At 40.6% G+C, this 19,077-nt stretch overlaps 3 protein-coding genes and 1 long non-coding RNA gene across 6 annotated transcripts; 2 read left to right on the top strand and 2 right to left on the bottom strand.

Annotated features, from left to right (window-relative positions):
* Positions 1–352: 352 nt before the first annotated feature.
* Positions 353–5,783, top strand: LOC122635931 (FHA domain-containing protein PS1). The gene is made up of 7 exons (XM_043826657.1): positions 353–670; positions 737–835; positions 985–1,083; positions 1,205–1,387; positions 1,474–4,192; positions 4,316–4,627; positions 4,745–5,783. The coding sequence occupies exons 1-7, from the start codon at positions 578–580 to the stop codon at positions 4,954–4,956; spliced, it is 3,717 nt and encodes a 1,238-aa protein (XP_043682592.1). The 5' UTR covers positions 353–577; the 3' UTR covers positions 4,957–5,783.
* Positions 5,342–6,946, bottom strand: LOC122635950 (nuclear protein 1). Its single transcript, XM_043826690.1, has 2 exons — positions 6,584–6,946; positions 5,342–6,000 (listed from the first exon to the last, which is right to left on the bottom strand). Exon 1 carries the CDS (start codon positions 6,804–6,806, stop codon positions 6,594–6,596), a length of 213 nt encoding a protein of 70 aa, XP_043682625.1. The 5' UTR covers positions 6,807–6,946; the 3' UTR covers positions 5,342–6,000; positions 6,584–6,593.
* Positions 6,947–10,078: 3,132 nt separating this feature from the next.
* Positions 10,079–16,409, bottom strand: LOC122635936 (scoloptoxin SSD14-like). 3 transcript variants are annotated; one of them, XM_043826670.1, is made up of 10 exons: positions 14,502–14,707; positions 13,912–14,114; positions 12,748–12,984; positions 12,321–12,544; positions 11,850–12,042; positions 11,584–11,784; positions 11,237–11,486; positions 10,917–11,110; positions 10,590–10,830; positions 10,079–10,455 (listed from the first exon to the last, which is right to left on the bottom strand). In XM_043826670.1, exons 1-10 carry the CDS (start codon positions 14,532–14,534, stop codon positions 10,192–10,194), a joined length of 2,040 nt encoding a protein of 679 aa, XP_043682605.1. In that variant the 5' UTR covers positions 14,535–14,707; the 3' UTR covers positions 10,079–10,191. The 3 variants fall into 3 exon arrangements, with proteins under 3 accessions (XP_043682605.1, XP_043682607.1, XP_043682606.1); XM_043826672.1 differs by having other exon boundaries at positions 12,748–12,844; XM_043826671.1 differs by lacking the exons at positions 13,912–14,114; positions 14,502–14,707 and adding an exon at positions 16,109–16,409.
* Positions 12,014–12,579, top strand: LOC122635952. The gene is made up of 2 exons (XR_006328808.1): positions 12,014–12,096; positions 12,239–12,579. It is a non-coding gene; the product is annotated as an uncharacterized LOC122635952 (long non-coding RNA).
* Positions 16,410–19,077: the final 2,668 nt, after the last annotated feature.

The following is a 19,077-nucleotide window of genomic DNA, read 5'->3' as shown; positions in this document are numbered from 1 at the left end:
GCGAGTGTAAAATGTTTCTAATGCGAGCTTTAATTAGGCGCCAATTTTGAACATCGCAATTTTGAACGTGTCGGAATTGCGTCAGCTGATCGATGACGTAATAATCAGCGAAAAGATGGAAGTGTGAACGACATCGACTAGTGGACGACTCGAATTTCACTGGTTTCCGAAGAAATTCTGTTGCCTTGAGCTTTTTGTCCAAAAAATTTCATCGTTTTGTGGCGCCACTTCCGCCTTTGCAATGGTACGAGTCGTCGCGCACGTGAATCCTATATAGTAAAGTTAAATGAAGTAGCGGGAACGGATCTCCGTTGCTTCGATTACTTATTATTTATTTTTGTTATAAAGTATTCATCAGGCTACGTATATCTTCTTATCGTTAAAGATATATTACTTGCATAAACTTTGACATCGTCGTATCAAGCTCTAAAATTAATGTTTTCAAGTGTCGGAACTAACACATATCAGCGAAGGTCACCTTTCTGATAACATTAAGCACATATTATTATTGTTATGCTCAAGATGTGCGACTTATGCAGTTAAAAAGTTAATCCTTTTAATTTAATTCGTATCCGGAATGGATCTGCCGGAAACACAAGTTTGTTACGATTATGATGACATACCGACTCAAAAGATCGAACAGCCCGTAGGAAAGGAACAGAATGTACAGGTAATCAACTTTTTAACAAATTTACTTATTTGCATCGAGTCGAATAAATAATGGAAAATGTTTCAGATTGCCGTATTGACCGTCAATTCTACTTCATATCCCATTTATAAAGGTATTAATAAAATAGGACGACATCCAGATTGTAATATTCTTTTTAACGATCAGGTATTCCTCGATTAAGTCTTTAAAAGTAGCATAAATAATTTTTATACATTCGATTGACTTATAATTATTTCGCGCGTTTAACGGTAGGAAACTTGTTTCGATATAAGGCCTTATTTTCTTCTTTCTTTCTAACGATATCTCTCTTACAGAGTATATCGAAATATCACGCAGAAATAGAGATAAATACATGCCCGACAAATGCATGGATATGCGATCTGAATTCTTCCAATAGAACGATACTCAATAACGTAAGTCGATCAAGTATTTCATTCGTCGGTAGAATTTCAAATTTATGAAATCTGTTAAAGTTTCGCGTAGGTAGCATATTTTATCTCATTTAAATTACTTAAAACGATACCTTTGTTTCAGATTGTTTTACGCCCCACGCGTTATTATGAATTAAAAAATAATAGTATCATTGAATTTGGTAGGATAAAAGCGGTTTATAAGACATGCCGTTTGGAAAGCGAATTCGTTATCCCCGAAACACCCGTACAGTCCAAGCTAAAAAACGCAACGGCTGTAATTCCAGAAACGCCGGATTCTTCATTGGTGAGAATGATTGTAACATAGCGATACAAAGTGAAGTAGAAACGGCGCGCTGTTATCAAAAGGTATAGTTATTCTTTTGTGTTTAGAGTAATTCGTCAATTTCGAACGAAGGTGACTCGACGACTGCAGCGGCGCAAGAATGTTGCAGAAAATCCATTTGTTTACGGCCGTCCACGAATCAGCTACCGCAAAAAGTATTAAAAGGTAACGGCAAAAATAACGTCGTTACGTTGTCGTCGTTATCGGATTCGAGCGTTAACGACGAACGACGAGAAACTGACATTGAAGGTAAAAACATAGAAGATAACGGAACAACGAAAGATGGTGATGAATCTATCATGCAATTATCCGATAAAGATAAAAGGAACCAAGTGTCGGAGTATTCTTCCGAAACGAGCCATTTTTCTCTGGAAACGGCATATAACGACGTCAGCGGGTGCGAACAGAACGAACGAAGTACAAGCTGCGAATCGGAAGATATATTTGAGTCAGCCACGCAACGTGTTAATATTTATTTGGATTCGGCAAACGTTGGAGAGTCGTCGTCGCCGCCGGCGAAGAGGAGAAAGAGCGACGACGAAGACGTTGATATCGATGACACAAGTCAGACTCGAAAAATATGCAATGCCCCGGGATCGAGTGCTCCCACAAAGAAAACAAATTCGAAGGATCGAGTCGAAGAATTAAAAAACATAGAAAACGATATTGCTTTGGCGACCAAGTGCATTCAATCGAGAAAGGATTCTATAGATCCGATTAGAAAAGAAAGTGAAATCGACGACTTGGATACCTTGGAAACTCAATTGATATGCTTGCCCGACTTCATTAATAATGCGAAGAGAAGAAAAACTGGAGAAAAGGACAATGATATCGATACGTTGGACACGCAAGTAATAGAGTTGCCGGAATCGAATCATGGTGCGATCAAAAGTCTCGCGAACGTGCAATCGTATGAAAAAAGGAATGACATCATTGATATTGATTTATTGAATACGCAACCGTTAAGTACAATTTATGCGGTCGACGCCAAGCCGTCGTCAGCCGAGGAGGTACAATCGAATTTATGTAATGACACCAGTATAGAAGATATCGATTATGAGACGGCAGCTACCCAAGTAATCGAAGAGACGGAAGTAGTATCTAAAACGCAAAATGACGAAGCTAAAAGGCGTAAAATCATTCTTAACGATACTCTCGAACAGAAGTTAAACGATATGTTCGACGAGGTTAACGACGAAGAGGTAACCGATGCAACGGCGATATCGACTCAATCTCTTAAAAATATTCTAGAGTTATCTCGATATAATCTCGATCGAACGTCGAATGAAGACTCAAAGTTGGCGGATAATGCGGTCTCGGCTCCAGTAAAAAATGCGAAATCGGTTGAATCGAGTCGACGGACATCGGATTCACAGGATACCGAAGTATATTTCGATAGGCTTGTTTCCAAAAGAAAACGAAATGTTCTTGCTGATTCTCAAGAGATTATTCATTCAAATGTTGCAACCAGTAGTCGCCGCAGGACGAACAAAGTTAGAAACGCCAAGAAAATCGAGAGCACCGTTCGTTCCGAAGAAACTACCGATCGCATAGAGAAGGATTTATTAAATAGTTTCGAGATTTCTTCGCGTTCTTCGAAAGAAACTGCCGGCGAACGCACGAAAACAGGGGCAAAATTGTCGGAAGAGAGAGACGACGATATCTTAACTCGACTGCCGGAAGTTAATATATGCGGCACTCTTTCAGACGCTCGTGCGTCATCGACACCGTTGTTGGAACAAACCAGATCTACGCGCCGTTCCAGCAATAAAAGATCTGACGAATCTAAAATCTGGGAAACCGGATCTACTATTAAGAACGTATCCGAAACGATGGAAGATGCGAATTACGAAAATCTAAAGAAGATGGCCGAAGATCTGATTTCCAACGGAGACGATAAATCGAGTCGTCGTTTCACGGAGAGAAAAGTGGCTAAAAGGGAGAAAAAAGTAGGCAATGTAAACTCGAGCAACAAACCTTCGGTTAAAAGGAGGACTAATAAAATGGATAAGGGAAATGTCGGAAGAGAATCCGAAAGTATTTTAACTTACGTAACCGACAAAGCCCCAAAAAGGAATATTATTCGATCCATGACCGAGACGGACTCGAAAAAGGAGATCGAAGAACGTCGCGCGAAAGAGAGCAAGGGAAACGGTAGCGGCATGAAAGATACCAAAGCCGGTAATACGTCCAACATCGACATGGGAAAGGAGTCGCAAGAGATCGCAATGATTATGAACGATTCCTCGATTATCCAGCCAAGAAATATTCGAAAACGTAAAGCGACGAACGCCAATTCGGACGGTGGTACATTAAACGAGGACAGTAACGTTTCCCGTAAGGGTCAAACGAACAATACGCGCTACGAAGTATCCAAATCGCGAGTTAAACGAACCAAATTCGGTCAAAATAATTCCTCGCAATCGTCCATCGATTCTACGACGGATGACGCGACATCGACCGTCGAGAACGAGGATGATTTTGCGATATTCAACGCGAGATCACGATCGACTCGTTCGACGCGAACGATCACGGAGAAACGGAAAAATGAAAATAATACAAATGGTCCGAAGAAAACGGGGAGAAGGAACAACGATACTTCGACGGATGAAGAAAGTAATAGGAAAACTTCCACGATAGCTTCGACGCCTACGACGCGTAGAAGCGTGTCCTTTTTAAGCCCGAATACTTCATTTTCTGCAAAAGAAAAAATTCTTTTCACCGGTATAACGGACGATGAATACGCTAAAGTGTTGAAAGTATTAGGTACTTGTAACTTTTCTTTCTTAGCATTTTTTATGACAAACGCTATATATCGTACCAAACTAATTCGTCGGATCGCGTCATATTTCGTTTCTTCATTTCTTTTTCTTTTTTTGTTTCTTCTAGGCGCTACAAAGGTGGAAGATCCTTCGAAATGTACTATATTGGTTACAGACAAAATACGTAGGACGATAAAATTTCTTTGTGCATTAGCGAACGCAGTGCCGATAGTATCTATAAATTGGTTGCACGAGAGCAAAAAAGCCGGCCGTTTCTTAGATTGGGAGAATTACATGTTGAAGGATCCAGCTATGGAAGCGAAGTATGGATTTAGATTACGGAAGAGCTTGGACAAAGCTAGAGAAAGAAAATTGTTGGATGGTTACGTAGTTTTGTTAACTCCAAATATAATATCGCCTCCTATATCGGAACTGAGAAGTGAGTTTTCTTTTTCTTTTCTTTTTTTTTTTTTTTTTTTTTATTATTATACCTTGTACTATACCGAGGATACGAATAAATCAAATTATTTAATTTTTCTTCGTTTCTATTTTGTAGCCATGATCGCATCGTGTGGCGGTAAAGCTTTGTTACGGCCATCTGCGAAATTGTCAGAAAAAACAATAATTATAAGTCATCAGGACGACTTGGACAATGCGCGAAAATTGTTATCGAAAGTACCTAAAAATGTAACGATACAGTCTACCGAGTTTCTCTTGATTGGTATCTTAAAGCAAGAATTAGATTTCGTTCGACATAAATTAATTTAATTCTTCCATTGATATGGGATCATCGGTGCCTATGCGATTAACACGATATTTTCTATCGACGTAATACGGATGTTTTCTGTATATTCCAAAGTATTTCGATGAAAAACGTTTAAGCTATCATTTGATAATTTTACTTACGCAAAGGACGAATGTTTGTGTATAAATGAATATTTCAAAAGATACGCTATAAAAATAAGCGACTGGAATTTGTGTATTCGCTCATCAACGTCGTTCGTTACCAGACGCGATATATCTTGATTTTACCTTATGGTTCGGGAGAAAAAAGAAAAGGAAAAAACGATTTCTACGTATGTAATATTTTGTATCGTGCAGCTCATATTTATAAATAAATTCAATTTATAATCCAATGACGCAAGCAGCAATGTAACATTCGGAAAGATATTTTATTAGTCTTTATTTCGTGTATGTCAATTATTACACAGACTTTAACGTAATATAACACACTTAAGTATCAAAGATCTTTCATGATACAAGTTGGAAAAAAAAAACTTATCGATGCTAGAAGTAACGATTTGACGAGAAGTAATGACGAGCTAAGAGAGTAAAGCTCATGTCGTTTCGTTTAATATTCAAACCCGATGGCCGAAGTTTACAATCGCGATTGTTTCGTATTTCTTTTTTGTTTTGTTTTGTCGTTGGTTCATCCTTTTTTACGAACGAATCAATGGCATGTATGCAAACGACGTCGATCGTTCGTGCTTCTCCGAGCGCGAACATAGTCGACGGTCTTGACGTGTCGTAGAAACTCCATAATCTAATAATATCTTCTCTAAGAGTAGTCCGAATAAGAAAAAAGAAAAAAGAAACTTATAAACTATCGAATATCGAAAGACTATTCCGATATCACATAACGCTATCTATCTTATTAGTAATTTTATTGCGAATGAGAAGTCATGATCGATGAATAAATGCATTTGTCGACAACGCTTTTGTTTATAGCCGAGAGTCCCCGTATCTCCGGATGGTAGAAAGTCGAGATGAGATAATACTTCCACGGAGGTGTAACGGCCAATGTTAAAGGACCTGCAACGAAAACAAAGAAAAGAAAAATATACACACACATATGATGTATTTACGTCGTTGTTTTGCATCAACATTTACTCGTCCTTTGTCATTAGCTTATATTTACTAACGCGTCTATAAATTAGTTCAAGAGGAAAAACAAATCCGATAAATTCGTCGTAAAAGTCGGAGAAATGTTTTCTTACGGAATGTTGGGCGTAGAATAAGCGAGTGCATTTAAAATGGCTGCCGCGATAAGAAAAGTAAGACGCAGTACACGGCGAGAATCGATTTATTAATTTTCGACGGTAGAGACGTACGAGTTATTGCGTCTAACATCAGACGTAATATCTCTGGAAAGCGACTACTAACGTTGAGAGACATAATGCGATTTGGAATGGAACGTACGTATCATGGAGCGTTACCGTTTTAACGTTAAAGCAAAAAAAAAAAGTTTAAACAAAAGAGGCGAGGTGTCGTTATAAAGGGAAAAAAAACGACCGAGATACATGCGTAACGATCGATTCGTTTTACGATCGTATACGCGATATACGTACGCACGTATGGAAAAATGACGACAAAGAATACGAAATAAAATATTTACCAGAATCTATCTACGCTTTGGTCTTTCCCTGTTGTCTCTTGTTATGTTCGGAATTCATGAGCTTCGTTAAGATCTTTCTGGAATGGCCGCTCGGATCGAAATGATTGGTATGAGCGTCGGCTTCGCGTTTCGATCGTTGTTTGCCACCGTGACCGGTGAAAATGTGCTTGTCGTAATCGTAGTTGAAGTGCTCGTACTCGTCGACGTAGTAGTTATCGGACATAGTTTCTGCTTTTGTTGTATCGCACAAAGAGACTTTGAAAAATGCTTAGTAGCGGTGATCAAGGAGACTGGAAAAAATCAACCGTTCTCGGCACCGATCGTATCGAGTCTACGCTCGATTCGATACTAATTTCGATGACGTTCTAGCGAGTACTTTTATAGGATACGCTCGACCGTCTTTGCGCATGCGCAATTCGCAGTAACGTATAACGTCGCAACGGAGCCGTGTCCTCTCTTCGTCGTCATTTTGTTCCTAAAACGAGCAAAATAGATGCCCGTGTCGTTCGTCAGAGAATCACCGACGTGCGTCTGGCTTGTGAAAATTACATAAATCGTTGGAATTACGCGAAAAAAAAAAAAAAAAAAAAAACGATATATCGAAATTTACGCAGCTTTCGAGAGAGAACACTTTTCGATACTTTATTCGCACATTACCTGAAGCGAATAGCTGCGAATAGGTGCGCTGGTGTCGCCAACGTTTCTGCACGGATACGCAGCGATATTTATCATCCCGTAACAATATCGCGTTTCGTACATGCTACGCATGTTCCCTTTCAATTGCGATCTTAGCTCGCGAGAGAGATAGGATGTTCGTTTGAACGGAAAATTCGATAATCCTCCGATTCGACGCCTCGGAAATATTTTCTTTCTCCTTCTACGATCGTTTAAAAAACGTTAAAGGCTCGAAAGTTACGCTCAAGGATTCGTTCGTCGAGATACTTTTATCGTTATCGAGTATCGACAGTAACTCGGAAAGTACGATATACGTACGCGTATGAACGTACTACGCAGAGAAAATTCTACAATACGATTCTCACACAAGTCTCTTACAAATATTTCTTGTTATCTGCAGTAAAACGTAAATGTTGCATCACTTACGCTTGTTGCTACACTTTATCGATTCAATAATCGTCGTACAAAGATAATCGCGCGAGACTTACGTTCGAGCGATTGCTATTGGGAATATTCCAGAAATCGAACGTATTCCTTCTCTTTCTCATTTAAATTTCTCGTCGAAATCGCTCGTCGTTGCGGTATTGACAAAAATTCGAGCTACTCGTAGAAATATTTCTACGTCGTTCGGAACGAAATAACTTTTGTTGGAAAAAAAAAAAAAAAAAAAAAAATAGGTTATAAATACGTCGTACGAGTACGGTCAAAAAATGGAAAACGTCGATAAGAAATAATTGCAATAACGATCAAAAGGAAACAAGAAAGAAAAAAAGAAACGAAAAATAAATAAAAAGAAAAAGAAAAAGGAAATATCCGAGCACTACTATAATTCATCGTATTTACCGACAGTTCGTTCTTCCCGTCTGGTTCGAATTTACGCGCGTCTTAGATTCCGTTAAATAATTTGATCGATTGGTTCGTAATATTCGTAATTATTAAGTATACATTTCGCGGGCTTATCCATACTATCTCCAGCATCCTGGCTTTTCGACGTTAAAACGTGTTCTCTAGGTGAGTGAAACTTTTTTCGAACGCTTTTGACGAAACGTTGCTTGCTCTCGCTACGTATTACGAGCTTCGAACGCTCGATGAAACGATACGTTTGAGATTATATTTACCAAAAAAAAAGAAAAAAAAATGTAGCATGATATTATAACGATCGTCGATATATAAATGTATAAAAAGAATCGTAAGTAGTTATTACAATTTTATCTTACGACGTTCGTTCGTCAACATTACTAACCTTTTCGAACGACCATCGTAAAAATATTTTTTCTGACATAACATTATTCAACTAGGGATACGTGTCTATTTAATTGCCATATAATGCTTAGAAAATACAAATAATCTTGAACAAACGTATTCGATTGTCACGCTTGTCCGTAAAGAAGCTACGAGGATGAAAGATGTCATTTTTACAAATTAACTTATCTGTCATGTTATGCATTTGCACGTGGAAATATGCTCAAGATAATCGACTCTATGTACATAATACACGTAGAAACATACGAAAGGCGCGAAAAAGATATTTATTATATTTCAGCACTATGACTAATCGCCGATTGTCGTTCGCGCGCGAACGATGCTATAATAATATTATTATTTACGCTCGAAGATCGAGATAAGACTGTCACAACGCAATTCCCGTTTTCAAGCCCAAGGCCGGTTCGATTTCAAGTATTATCTTCATTCTCGTGTACGAGCTAAATACGAGCGATTCTTTCGCTTAAATTTAATCGTAAGAATTCGCTATCTTTGCGAAACTCCTGAGACGACCGGTATACAAAGTCCACCTTTCTCCTTCTCTCTTCTCGAACTCTATTCGTAGTTGGCTCGCCGAGACGAGAAAGGATAGTAATCTCTCTCCACGTGAATCATAATTAAAACGGATCGTAGCGTGCGGATGGAAGGAGAACGTGTAGGAGAGGGGCAGCGGAGAGGGAGGGGGGCGAGAGAGAGAGAGAGAGAGAGAGAGAGAGAGGAAGATAAACATTGACGTACGTTATAGAAAAGAGATAGACGATCGTGTCGTTATCGACTAGCGAATACCGTTAATCGATCTGCTTCGATCGAAACGAAGACGATTAAACTACGGAAATTACGGGTTTAGCCCTATTTCGACGGACATACGCGTGTACGAGTTTAAGTATATATTGTAAAATGTACGTGTCCCTCTAAAGCATAAAAGATCGTAAGTAAGTACTTTATCGAAGATTCGGATCGAACTCTCCGACTGACGGATGCTACGACGGAACGCTAATTCACGTAGACGTAAAGAACCGACGTGGGACGGAATTAAACGACCTCGTTTACCGTGACCTCGTGCAAACCGCGAGCGGCTTCAACCTCGAAACTTCAGGTGGATATTGAAAATGCGCTAGCCCGTAAAAGCCAAGCTCGTTCGCGAACGATCGGATGCCGGTCCGCACGTGTAAACGAACGAATGACGTGTCTCCCCCGAAGTCGGTGAAAAAACAGAGGAACGTTTATCTTCGGTTGAATAACCATAGGGTTATCCGTCTTTTTTTTCTTTTCTTTATATACATACATACATACATATAAGATATCGGTTGACACATCGCCAGCTCATTTTTATTTTTATCAACTTCATATATAGGTATATCGGTTACTTTTAATGTGCGTCAGAGGAAACAACGATCGCGGTTAAATTTCGTTTGAACGGACGTTAAGCGTTCGTTAAGACAGATACAAGTCTTCGACGAGGTGTCTCCTATGTCAATGTTAATTCAAATGAATGAAACTCGTGACATATTTGTAGGACAAATTGCGATCGACGGGACAGATGACAGATGACGAAGATAGCGTGTAAAACTCTTTATTGGAATTGAGAATAATTTTACTAGAAAACGACTCGCGCGTTTTCTCTTTTTCATGACAAAAGTACCGTACGAGTTAATTCGTTCGGCGCTCGTTCAATCGATTCCGTAAACATCGCCACCCTTTCGGTAATCCGCATTCGCATAGATGGTACCGTTGTGGCAAAAAATTACGCACACCACGCTACCACGTTCCCTATAACGCGACGTTTTGTATCCCAAATTCTTCAGACCGTCGATCACTTGTTTGGGTATACCATACTCGTAAGCCATTTCAGCCGGAAACAGCTGATGATGTATTCTTGGCGCATCGACGGCTTCCTTAACTGTGTTTCCCATCCATAGAATTTTAGCGATCACCTAAGAAAGTTATTTCGTGAATTCATCGTGAGGTTACAGAGAAGTGTAAGAGATTCCTCTTTGAAATCGACGAACGTAAGAAAAAACAAAAAAGGAAAGATAGAAAAAGAAAGAAATTCGATCGTTACGCGTACCTGAGAGACAGCTGTCGTGATTTTAGTGCCACCCGAAGCACCAACGACCATCTTAACGTTACCATTTTCGTCGATCAGGATCGTAGGTACCATCGACGACATCGGTCGTTTTCCAGGTTCGATGTAATTATTGGGACTAGGTGGAACCCCGAAGTAATTCGTTTTCGATGGTATCCCGAAGTCGTCCATGGCGTTGTTAAATAGAATACCAGTTCTCTCGCTCGTCACTCCGCTTCCAAAGCTACGAAATTATTCGGATAATTCGGATATAACGTTCTACCTCCAAGTCATTTAAAACGAAACGTTAACGATAGACGTATTACGAACTAATAATTAATCGTGCTGGTAACCGACACCGCATCACCGTTTGGCGCTAAAACCGAAAGATGTGCCGTTCCATGATCCTCGGCACCGCTATCGAAGGAAGCCCCGTAATGTCCCGGATCGTTCCAAGTCTTTGTGTCTTCTATCTTCATTCTTATTTGATTCGCGTAATCTTTCGACGTTAGATTATTGTTTAACTGGAAGTAACGAGATAAGTAACGCATAGCGTTAGATAGATCGTATACGAAAGGTTTTCCTTTTTGTAAGTAGCACGACATCTCCAACGTTTTATGTTCTGGTTATATAGGGAATCAGAAGCGTACCTCCGTCATATTCACGAAATCCTTATCGCCCATGTTACCACGTAGGGCATAGGCGTATTTGTAAGTTTCTAACATTCTATGATAAGTTAGAATCGTCGAGTTGAAGTCCGACAAACTCTCCGACGTAAATCGGAAGCCATCGAAAACGTTGAGAATAAAATCGAGCAAGCTTCCGCTTCCCGGTGTACCCGGAGTAAAAAGCTTTATTCCGTTGGAAAACTCTGCCTCGATCGGGTTCTCCCACGTAGCACTGAGAAAGAACAACGCGTTAACAGACTCTACGATCCGCGATCGTTATAAAATTTCATTCAACTTTTTTCTTTCCTAGATCAGAATTCTATACGTACCCGTATGCATTGAAATCCTTCATGGTAATGATACTGCCCCTTTTTTGCAGATCCTCCACAACGATCTCGCCGAGCGTTCCGTTGTACAATACCGAAGCACCCTCTTTAGCGATTATTCTTAACGTCTCGCAGAGCGTTTTGGGTATTACGATCGAACCGATGTTGATGAATTTGTTTGTTTTTGGATCAACGAACAGTTTCCTGCGGATTTAAGGATATCGTTAAAGTAATCGAAAGAGCGTAGAATACCGTAGAAAATGACTTACTTCAAGGTAGGATCCGTGTAAATATTCTTTTCGTTATATCCAAACCCGTCGTATTGGATCTTGGATAAAGTGTAACCCTTTTCGCATAGTTCTATACTCGGTTCGAACAGATCCGCCCATGGTAATTTGCCAAATCTTCGATGAGCTTCCCCGTAACCGGCTAACTCACCAGGCACGGCGATGGAAAGAGGTCCTAAAATAATTTACGATAATACGACGTAGCGACTTCTTATCGAATCTTCTCGAGGTATTGTTTTTTCTTTTTTCTTTTTCTTTTGAGAAAGATAACATTTAAAATGTAAATTATATGACAAAGTCCGACGTATAAATCAACGTGCGAATTAAGGTTCGATGTAATTTTCTATATTAAAAGTAAGAGACGCTTGAAGATACCTTTTTAGAAAGACAGATCTCGAATTATCGAACGATACGTTAGAGAGGGTAAATACAAAAATACCGAGGATGATTTACCGATCGAGGAAACGTGCTCCGGTTTACCAGCGTACATGGTCGCGTTGGCCAATAACGGAGCTCTATCTCTTGCATTTAATACGTAAGCTCGACCAGCGGCTTTATCGTAAATCGTCATGAGAAATCCACCGCCCAAACCCAAGCTCTGCATGTTTACAAGACCGTTGCAGATCATAGAGGCGATCGTTGCGTCTACCGCCGAGCCATTTCTTTCCAAGATATTTCTGTTATGGGGAAAAAATAAAAGTAAGATTATTGTAATATCGACGTAGTCCTTTTTTCGAATTTTAAACCGATGATAACTTTTAATAACTTTTAATATCGACAAGCTGAAAACCGATACCTCCGTACGACTCGTATAAAAGTTATTAAAAAGTACGATCGTGTATAAGTTATAGAAAATATCTTTTTGTTCTATTCTACCTACTTGCCAATGACGGCGCATGGTGCACCATCGGCGCAAACAGCGCCACGTTTGAACACCCTCAATTTGCTCCAAGAAGGTGGCTGGTTGTTCTCCGGATCTGGTGGCAACAGAGTTCCTTCATTTTCGCGATATTTTAAACTGTCATGAATGGCGTAAAGACCAATGGCAATGATTATTTTGAGGATCACTGCAACCACGATACCAATTATGATCACACCTTTCGTGCGAAAGCGAGATCTGAAAGATTATAATCATTCATTCGGACAGACCGTTGGAGCTCGAGTGGTTCGTTTAGTCTTTTCTTTTCTTTTTTTTCTTTATCTTTTTCCTCTTTTCCCACGTTCTTTCCTTTTCTTTTTTACATCGTGTTCAGGTTGACGACAAGACGTCATATCGTTGTTTTCAACGTTCTTTCTTTCGTTTCTTGTTTTTCCTCGCATATCTTAAATGAATATCGCAAATGTACGCATATCTCAATATTCATGTATTAGCTTTTATTAGATATGTCAAGAACAATTGATAAAAAATATAAATTATTGGAAAGGTCGGCGCGTTGCGCGATACGTTTCGATAAATACTTTCGACTTTAGCATCGGAGCTCTTTAGCTCTTAGGCGAGGAGTAACAATCGAGAGAGTGTGTTTCAGTTCTTCGATGGAATAGCCACCGTGCGCAATAGACCGTTCTGTGGATCTCGCAGAGTACGTAACCTTTGTTTTTTACTTATTCGGAATTATTATTTCAACCATCGCTATTGTTCTCGTTGTACCATTTATTAAGAATCGTTGCGTTATCGTTACTCATTTTACTTCGTATCAGGACGCGTAAGAATCTTTCTTATACGATCTTGAAAGATCGAAATCATCGCGAAATGTACGTACATCGCATATAGTAACGAGCTGAAGTAACCTCACAAAAAAGAAAGAAAGAAAAAAAGATTCGGTCTGCGCCATCTGTCTGCATTTGTTTCGACGAAATAATTATTTACTTTGATATATGTCGATATCGGCTTGATCGTCGCATATCCAGCTGGGATCGATAACGTAGGACTCTACGCGATGCTTATATATCCGTGTATGCATGTATATACGCATTTCGTAGGTGCGCGCGTGTAAGAAAAAAAGAATAGGAAGAAATTCTTCGAAAAAAAGAAAGCGTGACTCACGTGTCAACGCGTAAGTTCTCGAGGAATCCTTTCGTTTTACCACGCGGACCGTTGTACGCGGGTAGAAGTCGGGCTGTGCCGGCGTTTTCCATTTCTTGGTAATCGCATCTGTCGATACCGTCGTTCGAGTATCGTCGAGTACCGTCAGCATTTACGCAAAGGGAGGTAGTACTGGACGACGAGGTGGAAGTCATTGTTTCTCTCTGCACGAAAAATCGGAAAGAAAGGGAAAATTACGTAAAATTCTTTCCTGAAGAATTCTGTACGAAGCGATCGACCGTCCGGTAAAATACTTTTCTCCCAACGACTCGATTTTGTTGATCCTTTCAAATAACGCGCCAATACGTAAAGCTCGTCCATCGAAAGCTTTCTCCGAACGATCGAAACTTCGAAGGAGAACGGCGTGTGAGCTACTCCGACAGCAGCGTAAACGTCAAAATCCTCGTCTACGGAAGAACTCGCGACGTGAAAATCCGAACGATCGTAACGAAACCTTCTAAGATCGATCGACGTCGGGTCGTTGAAGATTCTGGTACCGTACCGGACGATCAGGTCGCGTCACTGTGTTACTCGTCGACGCGACAACTTACTCGAAATGCACGTTTTCTCTCGAAGCACTGCATTCACGGTCTCGTTCTCACTTACATCCAGTTCCTCGACGTTTCGTCGAAGGATTTCGTTCCATTTCGACGAATTCAATGTATCTCGGCACTCGAAACTCGAAGGAAAATTTCAGGTGCAAGGGAAACCGAACGAACGTCGGATGCAATGACGTTCGGGAGAAGCATCTAGTGACCTAGAAGAGAGAGGGAGAGAGAGAGAGAGAGAGAGAGAATATCAGCTGACCGTGAAAAATCGAACCGAGCATGCGTATGGCTGGAACTCGCGTTGCGGTTTCTCGCGTCCGCTTACTGACGCCGCCGACACGTGGAGAGAATACACGCTTCCTACGCAAGACGAGTAGTCTCGTTAGTCTGCTAACTAATTAATAGCCGGGTTATAGCGCTTTGACAAGCGAACCTAATTAAATTCAACTGTATTTCGTTTTTATTTTGACGGATCCTTCAATCGGCATATTTAATCTTTGATCGAATGACAAATAGATTCCCGGAATTGTTCGATACGGTCAATTATATACATCTAAATAGTTAGAAATAGTTCGAAGCGAATGGTCAATGATTTCATCGACGTTACCAAAAGTAACTCGAAACGATAAGTCGTTCGCGTCGGAAATGACGAGAATAATGCAAATCAATACGTGTCCAACGAACGTACGTTCCCAAAATTCTTTCTCGTTGTCATTGTCACGCGAGCTCTTATATGCGGCTAAAGTACGTGCCTCTATGCTTCGCGAGGGAAAAAGAGAAACGAAGGAGAGGGAGAAAGAGAATGCGGGTTCGTCAACCTGTACGACCGATCCACGGCCGTTCGACGATCGTTCCACGACCGTCCGTCCCACGACCGTTTTACGACCGTTTCTCTTACGCTCGTGACGAGCCTTGTAAATGAATGTCCTCTCTCTCTCTCTCTCTCTCTCTCTCTCGTTTCATTTATCCTTCTTCGACGAATGATTTTTTCTTCCTTCTCATTCCGAAGATCCGAAGAGACCAAAGAGATCTCTCGTCGTCTACTACTTTCATCTTTTTTTTTCTTGTCATTTACGAAGAAACCGGTTGGACTACGTTCGAGAGAAATAGACGTTTCTCCTGGATTTTGTTAGACGCTGAAATCACTTGCTTTATCGTAAAAAGATCTTTTTTCTCTCGATTCTTTTTTTTAATTTTTGATCATTTCGTAAGAGCTACAACGAATATCCTATCATCGAGTCACTCATAAATTGCTTACGTAACATCATTGCACGTTACCCTATCGTATCTTGTAATAATTGAAAAGATAGTCATTGGGACTATACGAGTAGAAGGGTACGCGATATCTCTTTTATTGCCCTCGATTTCGTTCGATATTTTCTCCTTTGCGAATCTGATCCAAATTGACCGATCGAAAGTATTACACTCGCTTATATACGTATATCGATCTATATATAGTTTTTCTTTTTAATTCGTACCTCTTACGACGAACGACGATACTCAACGAAAGGAAGAACGATAGGTTCGACAGGTATTTACGATGGTTCACGCGAATAAAAATAGAATCGTAGAGCTCGCGAAAGAATAGAAATATCTTGGAGCTTCGTTACCTTGGCTCTTGCGGTGGTTCGAACGTGCACATAAGACTGCTCCTTCTTGCCATTTTTTTCCTTTCCTTTTTCTTCTATTTCTTTTCCTTTTCCTAAATTTTTCTGCTCGAATGGAAAAACTTTGGTTGGTTCACTTCAAAAGATTCGTTCGATCGTCTCTCAAAATCCTCGCTTCTCTTTTCGAACAACGAACGTTCGCCGTACTTATCGCCGGTGTCAGTTGATCGAGTCAACACTTGAATGAACGATGATTTTCGTTACACATGGCGCTCTCGTTCGAACGCTTCCGGACCGTTTTCGTTTTCGTTTTCGTTTTCGTGCGCCGACTAATTAGCCAGTACGAAATATTATCGCAGAAATAATAAAAGTAACGGGGGTTACTCGGTGTACCCGTTCGTAAGAGAAAGGGTCTGAGAGAGCGAGCGAGAGAGGAGGGGAGAGAGAGAGAGAGAGAGAGAGAGAGAGAGAGAGAGAGAGAGAAGGAATAAGAAAAACAGTATCGTTAGAATTCGTCGCGTTAAGTTTTATTATATCGTCGACGAATAGTAAAGCATAAGTAAGCGTTCATGATCTCCTTCAAATTCATCTATCTTTACGATCGGCCGTACGAATCGATCGATTTAAATAAAAAAACACTCGCGAGAGCAAAAGCAAAGAATTAACGATACATGGTAATAACAAAATGAAATGAACAAATTCTTCCACCGTTTCTATTTCCCTTTTCCTTTTTACCGGACAAACGAGAGAGATGACTTTATTGCATTGATCGCGAAGCCCGATCGAGCATAGCTTTCTCGAAATGCATACGATCGTCCCAAATGTCGACACCACACTGAACCGGTTCATCGTTTGGCGACAGCGGATAGCCACGTATACAGACAGGTAATATCTCCGAGTCCAAGAACCAACCGCTCGGCCGCGGCGCTTCGCGTTCGTGAGGATTCATTCATGAAGAAGATCGCTAAGAAACGCCAACCGTTACCGGCGTACGATCTTTACGATCTCTTTCCTTTTGCTTTTTTGTTCCTTTGTCTTTTTCCCTTTTCTTTTTTCTTGCGCGCGTGTGTGTATGTTTTTTTTCTACTAACAAATCCGATAGACATCAATTTTATTTACGATTAAATCTTACGAGCGTCGATCTTCTTCCTCTTTTTCGACATTTTACTTTATTTTTCTTCCGTTCCACCGATTCAACGGGAAACGTACCGACGACGAATTCGATTCTACGACCACGGCGAGATAATTGCAACGAATAATAGCTCCGAGCGAAGCCATTAGGGGAAGCGAGAATAATGAACCACTTGCGACGCGTCTCGGTACCTTAAGAACGTCTATAGCCGAGACACAATTCCTATTTCTCTCTCGCTCTATCTCGCTGTCCGATACAAGTACACCGCCTCGTTGCTTCGTTGATTCTTATTTCGAAAAAGTCAATACCCCCGACCCTTTTGTCCCTTCTCTCTCTCTCTCTCCCTCTCTCTCCCTCTCTCTCCTTCTCTCTCTCCTCGTCGTAATGCTCTTCACAAAGGGGAATGGAAAAGGAAAGGGAAAGGAAAGAGAAGACGAAAAAAGATATATCAAACGATTTCGATTTGATACGATTCCGTTTCTTTTCTTATTTTCTTCTTTTCTCATTCTATCTCTTTGTTTTCTTTTTTCTTTTTCTTTTCTTTTCTTTTCTTTTTTTTTAACATTACACATATAGACATTGTTTCGCGTTTTCAACGTTTCCCGTCGTTATCACTATATCGCGATCGTCCTTTCGACACACGAGGAAGGTTCCGGCGGAACACGTCGAATCGACGAGGATGCGAGTATCGATGATAACGATCGCGATGATAATAATAACGACGACAATCGAAAGAGGGGATACGCATAGGGATTCGCAGACAACGAACCGTCTCTCACTTTCCATCCGATCGTCGATTCTCAAACGCCAAACTCGATGATTCGTAATACTGGATGGGATTGGACGAGAGGAGGAAGGATTATCTCGCGTTTCGCGAATACCTACGTGTTAGGTATATCGTGTATCATCGTCGTGTCCCTGGAACGAACGTCTAACACTAACTGGTACCGCGACGGTAGCAGCTTTGGCGATATCGTCGTTCGTTCTCGTCGCGCTTAATTGGACCAAGAAGTGGATAATACTTCCGTCGTGGAACGTGTATCAGCAGAACAGTATCGTCGGAAATTGCCGGGCATGTCTTTTCTCTCTCTCTCTCTCTCTCTCTCTCTCTCCTCTCTCTCTTTCCTTCTGTTTCTCCTTTTCTTTCGAGTTGAAATATTCGCTCGAAAATATAGGGAAAATCTACTCGTTTCGAGTCGCTTCGTTAAGAAACGTTTCGTTATTATCCGACCATAAGAATGGAATATAAAGGAAACGTCTGCGCGAAAGAAGATATTTGAGGGATTACGCGGCTCTAAATGCGAAAACGCGTCCGCAAACGCGTTCCATTTTCGTCCAGACGTTTTTTGGGAGTCGACTTTATGGAAAGATTACGTACGATCGGAATCGTTGCCATCGACGACATTTATTTGACAAAGCGATCGTTTAACGTCGTTCATTTCGAAATCTTTTATTAAATGAAAACTCTTGACGAAAATGGAACTCCGATAGAAGGAACACGGCGGTTCCAAATAAAATCCCGATAGAAGGAAATTCAATCTCCGTTTTGGACGATGAGAATAATGTTATTAATTATTATCTCTACTTATATGCGCATATATAACGTATCGTCGTATTCATCGACGAACGATCGGAATTTTTCCATCTTCGACGCTTCCCCCTGCGTAGTTTTCTTTCGTCCATAAGTGCAGGACGACGGAAGTATCCTCAAACTCGAGATCCCGTACTCGTGATAATTTTTTCACTCGGCACAAACGCAGGATCGCAATCCGTCCTATCTGCTCTCCGTCTAGCCGACAACCTGGCGCCTCTCGGCACCGAATACACAGATAATCCGAAA

Source organism: Vespula pensylvanica, chromosome 20 (assembly GCF_014466175.1).
Source record: "Vespula pensylvanica isolate Volc-1 chromosome 20, ASM1446617v1, whole genome shotgun sequence".
Classification (NCBI taxonomy): Eukaryota; Metazoa; Arthropoda; class Insecta; order Hymenoptera; family Vespidae; genus Vespula; species Vespula pensylvanica.
Note: the sequence above shows the minus strand (reverse complement) of the source record. Positions and strands in the feature narration are given on the sequence as shown.